Source organism: Scylla paramamosain, chromosome 13 (genome assembly GCF_035594125.1).
Source record: "Scylla paramamosain isolate STU-SP2022 chromosome 13, ASM3559412v1, whole genome shotgun sequence".
In the NCBI taxonomy this organism is placed as follows: Eukaryota; Metazoa; Arthropoda; class Malacostraca; order Decapoda; family Portunidae; genus Scylla; species Scylla paramamosain.
Genome location: NC_087163.1, coordinates 1376615 through 1383728, shown reverse-complemented (window position 1 = coordinate 1383728; position 7114 = coordinate 1376615). Strand labels below are relative to the sequence as shown.

General features: G+C 37.7%; 1 protein-coding gene across 1 annotated transcript in view; it reads right to left on the bottom strand.

Annotated features, from left to right (window-relative positions):
- Positions 1–247: 247 nt before the first annotated feature.
- The window catches only part of LOC135106289 (collagen alpha-2(IV) chain-like), a 129972-nt gene continuing 123105 nt past the window's right edge, over positions 248–7114 (bottom strand). Inside the window, exons 23-27 of the mRNA XM_064015152.1 lie at positions 4834–5828; positions 3762–3963; positions 3182–3353; positions 1275–1389; positions 248–1061 (exon numbers count right to left, since the gene is read on the bottom strand). Coding sequence (XP_063871222.1) covers positions 807–1061; positions 1275–1389; positions 3182–3353; positions 3762–3963; positions 4834–5828 — 1739 coding nt within the window. The 3' untranslated portion in view covers positions 248–806. The remainder of the gene's footprint in view (positions 1062–1274; positions 1390–3181; positions 3354–3761; positions 3964–4833; positions 5829–7114) is intronic.

Below are 7114 nucleotides of genomic sequence, written 5' to 3'. Positions count from 1 at the left end.
TATATATATATATATAATTGTTTCACATACAATTCTTTGCTAAGTGCACACTTTTGAAATTAAAAGTGCAGTACTAAGAGTTCATTAAAGTCTCTCCTAAATTACAAGAAAAACCTCATAGAGGAGGATATTCTTGATGGCAGTGTCACCCTGAATATTGCAAAGTAAAAAGAAAGATATAAACACTCAGATTAAGCTTAACCTATACTTATCGACATGTAGCACCAGGAAAACATAAACTAATCTCTAAGGAAACCAAATTTTATAAAAATTTTCACAATGTAAAGATCTGCTTTAAATATTTTCTATATTTATTGTTATAATAAAGGTTCACATAGCATCTTTTGTGGGGAGGAATAAAAAGAAAAAAAAATATTGAGATTCAAGAATGTTGGTTTGAGTACCTCATGGCCTCATCCAGGGCACAGGGCACTTGAGCAGAAATAGGCGACACAGAATGCTGCTAAGACAAAAAAACAAATATTTGCACGAGCAAAAGGTCCTTGCATGATACTTGTATATATTACATACTTTGTATGCATGGATAACAATATAAATCTTAAATAGTTTTCAGTATCTATGTTATGATGAACTTCATAAATGCACTCTGCAAGAAGCCACGTAGACTAGACATTGACACAAAATCTATTTACACTAATTTTATATAAAATTAATCTACAAGCAGAGAAGCTTAATTGAGATATCACTAGAGTATCTGAGATTTGCTATGTCAGTCAGTCATTTGTGCTCTAGTATTTCTTTATTATAACCTTTTCTTTGCTAAGCTTTATCCTTACATTCTCATGCTAGTTCTTCATGCAAACTTGGCATCTTGAAACTCTTGTCAAAAGACTTCCAGCCTTTAGAGTTTCTGACACTGGCCTTGAGAACTGATTTCTATCTTCAATTGTGGCAAGCCAGAAGCTGAACTTGTTGGCAAAGTAGTGACATGTTCCTCTGGCTCCATTGCATTCAATGAATGGTGTAGCACGGAAGTCTTCAAGACATGATCCTGGGCTACTGAGAGACTGTCCACCACCTTCAGCACCTGCTGCAGTGTGCTGCAAAATTGGAAGTAATGTGCTGATGTGGCATTCAAGTATGTTGAGTGAAAAATCAGCTTGCTGAATCAAGCAGACATAAATGTTAATATATTTTGAAGAGACATGAAAATACAAATCTGTAATAGCAATTAAAATAAGAAAATAACTTCAGTTCTGGTAATTACATTATAAATTTATATTTAAATATATAAAACTAGTTACTGGTCCTACCATAACAAAGGAGTAGCCAATCCACATGCTGCTCCATCCCTGTGGGCAGTCGGGCACTGAGAGAGACTGGCTGTGGACAGCTATAACATTGGATGGTGCCTCACACACCACACATCTGGAAGGAAGTGGCACTTACAACACAGATCAAACACCACATTTATCCACATGATAAGTCTATAGTTACCAACTCATGGTAGTGCTGTGTTACATGTACATTTTTTTTTCATTTACCGCCATAAAAAATGTAATGTAATTTGGTAATTGTTTTCTGTAGAGTTCCAAGATGTGCAAATGTATATTTATAAGAGGTTAACTGACAAGTGGTTATTTGCATAGTGGATGGCTTTTTTGCTCATGTGATTTTATCTCTTTTAATGGAAATAAATTTGTAATTTTAGAGATGAATATACATGGAAGTATTTTGCAGTCTTAAGTGAGTAGCTATGTGTCGGTGATGGAAATGAAGAGGTCAGTTGTATAATTTTAAATAAAGGAACAGTACAAGGTTGGCGAGAGGTGGCTCACAGATGGTACATTAGCCTTCCATCTCAAACTCATGTCCTTTCATGCCAAAATTACACCAAATTCATTATCCAACTTGCCAAAAACTCGTTCATGAATGAGAAATGTCAAAACCTACCTAACTTCATCTTTTCATGATTTCTGTCATCTAGCTAAAAATATCTCAAAAGAATCTAACTTCTTCATCCCTCCTCTATTTCATCAAGATTGTTCCTATGCCATTTCCTGTAGCTCTAATTAGAGCTAAGCTTTTGTCTCAGACCTTTGCTGACAGCTCCACACTGGATCATTCAGGGTTAGTTCCTCCCTCACTTTCTCCCCTTTGACTACATTATGCCTTCATCCTCAGAAGGTTTATGGATTTGATGACTCCTATCATTTTCCAAAACTGTGCTTCTGAGCTTACTCTTGCCTAGTCAAGCTTTTTCATCTCTGACTATCAACGTCCACCTTTCCTTCTTCCTGGAAATGTCTACATTCAACCCATTCCTAAGAAAAAAAGACCACACCAATCAAACTATCAAACTATAGCTTTGTTTTCTTGTCTTTCTGAAGCTTTTGGGGTCTATCCTCCCAACAAGAAGATTCTGAAGCACCTATCTGCTCACAATCTTGTTTGTGATCTTCAGTGGATTCATTAAAGATGATCATAACCTAACCAATCTATCCCAACCTCCTAACCTTCTATCATACAATTTCTATCCATCTCTTTGCATCTTTATATCAAGTTTCCTTTTTGTCCATTCTGTTGTAGCAGTGGTAAAAGGCCACTGTTCTCCTAAATCTATGAACAGTGGTGTTTCACAGAGCTCTGTCCTGTCATCCATCGTATTCCTATTACTCATAAAAGATCTGACTAACTTCTATTCATTCTTATATTGGTGACACCATCCTGCCTTTCTCAATGACATTTGTTAGATTACCAACTTAGCAGGAAGGCAAGAATAACCTGTTGATAACATTTATTGCATTAATTCCATTAATATGTAAATAGTGAAACTGTGAATATGGAAGGAACAGTGTACAAAGAAAATTGTTTAAAGATATGAGCTACATGAAAGAAAGAAAAAAGAAACCTTGACATCAGTGAAGAAACTACTAAGGAGCTACTTTTACAACAAAGAAAATTCCAAATCCTCATCAGAAGTGAATGGAGGCCACCTTTTCTGAAATACAGCATCATCATAATGGATAAAAATATAACTTCTTGGAAAAAACATATTTTGGCCTAAGAGGAATAATATTGTTACTGGTTAGCTATTTTGACAGACTGTTTAGATTAATAAATAACTTTCAAAAGTCTTTAGTTTATTGCTTTCTGTAATGGACCATCCCAGTAATTTGGAAGAAGGCCTTTTGCACTAAATATGTAGCAAACAACTTACCTTGATATGTATGGTCGAATGGCTGTGTCAGAAACAGGCATCATGGGAATTGGTTCATTAGTAGACAACCAATAGGACTTGTCATTTCTTGAGGCATAATTGCACACATTATTGAAATCACAGAACATGAATGGCATTGTGCTGAATCTTCTCACACATGAACCTGCCAAACCTGTTGGTGAAGAAAAATTAAATGCATTCATTATAGTACATTCATTAAACTATAATTTATTATGTTAATAACAGTATGTGCTGTTATATATGGGAACTGGCAATAAGCGAACCTTTTTTCTCATTTTTTTTTTTTTTGTCCTTGGCCAGTGGCCCTCTAAAAAAAAAAAGAAAAAAAAAAAGAAAAAAAAAGAAAAATACAGTATTGACTGTAATAGCATTTATTTACATACAAACCTACATGCACATAGTAAAAGACAGTAAAGACATCTAAGCACCAGAAGATTTTTTTTTTCAGATGTATGTTAAAGTATACCTATAAACTAAAGGCAATGTTAAAAAGCAGTGTAAAACAACTCAGGTAATTCCTTCAAATTTACTTAAAATTTACTAACCACTTTATACTTACCTAGATCTTGATGATGAGCTTTTTCATTCCCTTCTACATAAAGCAAGGAGAAGCCATCCCACAGCTTGAATTGTCCAGCCTCACACTGTGGCACATAGGTGGTCTGCGAGTGCCTCACCACAAGTGTGCCCGAGTAGTAAGGGTGCTGCTCGGTACAGCTCCTTCCAGCCTCACCCTTGTTTCCTTGCAGCCCTATAGCGCCCTAGGAGATATTATTTGTGACATTTACTGGTACAAAGTTTTACCACAGACACATTGTATGCAAAGTTATGCTATTTGTTTTCCAGCTCTTTCAAACACTCATTAAATACTTTTGTATTATTTTCCTACATAACTAATTCATTTCTGCTGGTGCATGCTGGTATCAAAGAAGCAAAACCAGTAACTAAATTCAAAAGCACCATAAATAGAAAGTCATTGGAAATAACTGAATCATTAAGAACTGACATGATTAGCCATGCAAATTACTTGATTACATAATTTCATGAAGCAAAAGTTGTTCAACTTTAACTTGAATTACAACTAGGATGCACTATTTTGAAATAATTTTCAGCTTCACTTAAGAAATAAGGTTTGTCTATATCAGTGCTTCTTAAGTTTGTAACAAAGAAAGTTGCACTGGGCCTCAACTGAGTCAACAGAGCAACATTCACCAGATTTAGTCTCTAGACTGGATCCAGATTTTCCCTATCAGATTTAATACCCAGTAAGGTATCAAGCTTAGTTGATTTCTATTACAATTTTTCCAGAATAATGTAAAGCCTGGAGAGAGAGAGAGAGAGAGAGAGAGAGAGAGAGAGAGAGAGAGAGAGAGAGAGAGAGAGAGAGAGAGAGAGAGAGAGAGAGAGAGAGAGAGAGAGAGAGAGAGAGAGAGAGAGAGAGAGAGAGAGAGAGAAATTTTTCACATGAATACTACTCTAAATCCAGATTTCAAAAAAAAAAAATAAATAAATAAATAAATAAAAAAAATAAAAAAAATAAAAAAAATAAAAAATTCTTAAAAATAGTCAGATATGGATTTTTCTGGTGAATGTTTAAGTAGTAGATAAGCATTCCCTGATGTACACCTCACCTGGAGTCCTGGTGTTCCTGCAAAGCCTCTGTCTCCCTTCATACCCTGAGGACCCATTACTCCTGGCAGTCCATCAGGACCACGGTCTCCTTTGGCACCAGGCATGCCAGGCATACCTGGACTACCTGCTGGACCCATAGGCCCCATGGGTCCAGGAGGGCCAGGTGGGCCTCGCTGGCCCTTTATTCCAGGAATTCCATTACGACCTTCAAGGCCAGGGAGGCCTCTCTCCCCCTTTGTTCCTGGTAGCCCAGGTCGGCCGGCAGTACCTGGCAAACCATTGAAGCCCTTGGCTCCCTGGACTCCTTTTTCTCCTGCACGACCTGGCAAACCATTGATGCCTCTCTCTCCCTTGGGTCCTGGTAGACAGGGCTGACCTGGAAGACCTTGCAGACCTATGTCACCCTTTGGTCCCTTAGGACCAAGTAAACCAGGCTGGCCTGGGAGGCCTCTGTCTCCTGGAGGTCCTGCCAAACCTTTCTCACCTGGTAAACCAGGTCTACCATCTCGTCCTGGTACTCCAGCAGGGCCAGGAGGCCCCTGTTCACCCTTTGCCCCATCAAATCCTGCCAGACCTGCATCTCCTTTGTAACCTCTCTGTCCAGGCAATCCCGGGAGTCCCATTTCACCCTTAGAACCCTTTTCTCCAGGTACTCCATCTGTTCCAGGTTTTCCAGCATCACCAGGAAGGCCCTTTTCACCCTTGATGGTTCTTCCTTTTTGTCCTTTGGGTCCCCAAGGTCCTGCATTACCCTTCTCCCCTCTAAGACCATCAATGCCAGGGTTTCCAGGTGCTCCAGGAAGACCAGGATCACCCTTAGGACCTTGCACACCAGTAAGACCATCAAGACCACGGAGTCCTTCTGGTCCTTGTCGGCCAGCTGGGCCAGGATCACCTTTGCTGCCTTTCTGACCCGGTATACCAGGCAAACCACGCAGCCCAATAACTCCCTTGTCTCCAGACAAGCCAGGTAGTCCATCCAATCCTGGGGGACCTGCAACACAATGGATTATTTCACTCATGTTTTGCAATGGTTTTACCCTGGAATAGAGCACAATTTATAATGTAAGATAGGGGTTCTCAACCTTCTGCAAGCTGGGCTCACCCTGCCCCCCCCAAAAAAAAAAAAAAAAAAAAATAAATAAAAAAAAACACTCTACACCTCCCCAACTATGCCACCATAGATAGATGGACAGTGAGTTTGTGATTTTCTGTGATTTTTTTTCCCCTCCCATTATGTGCTCACCTGCCCCGCCCCAGAAGAGTGTTCACGATCCCCCATGGTTGAGAACTACTGTTGTAAGGTATTCTGATCCAGGATACAAGATATTACCAGTTAGCCAATGCAATTTTTATTTTTGATAGATATTTTATCTTGTCACATGTCATCGGCATAATACCAGCAACAAATTTTTGAGGAATGAAAATCCATTATTCCAGACAGTAATCTGAACTCCAGTAAATGGTCTTCCAATGAAGTGTATCAATTAAACTTGGTTCAAGTAGTAAATAAATAAAAGTATCATAAAAATAAAATATACATAATCCTGAAAATTCATTCCTACATGGACATAGTATGACAGATGTCATACTATGTCTGCACTAAACAGAATAGAAATCTTTCCTGTGATTTTCTTTATATGTGACCCCTATTTCAGACAATGAATGTGTATAGAAAAAACGATCAAAGATGGAAAGAGTACAGGTCACAATCATGATGCAGTGGTTTTGAGAGTGAAGGAGTGATGGTGTTGACATATCTAGCACAATAATGTTAAGTTAAGGGGTTGCATAAAGAGTTTGGTTTAGAACATTACTGTGAGTATACTGAGGGATGGTTGCAGAGATTCCAGAAGTGCCACAGCATTTCAATGTGTAAGGTTTGTTGAGAAAAACAAACAGTGAAGGAGGTAGAAGCAACAGTGCATATCCACAAGTTAGCCAGGATTGTTTTGTTTCCTGTTTCATGATATTTGCATTCAATTTACTTTTAGAACAGTAGCAGTTTCAATTTATCTCAAGACATTTTATGGCACACCAAGCACTCTATTTAAGTCTTTTTTGAATATCGGAAGGTGTATAAGAAGTGTCAAGAGATAAACCTTGGTTAATCCGGGAAAGCAGGTAATTCAAGACCAAGGAAAGAAGTACTGATAGTCAACCAGTATATATATATATATATATATATATATATATATATATATATATATATATATATATATATATATATATATATATATATATATATATATATATATATATATTCTTTTAGACAAAAAA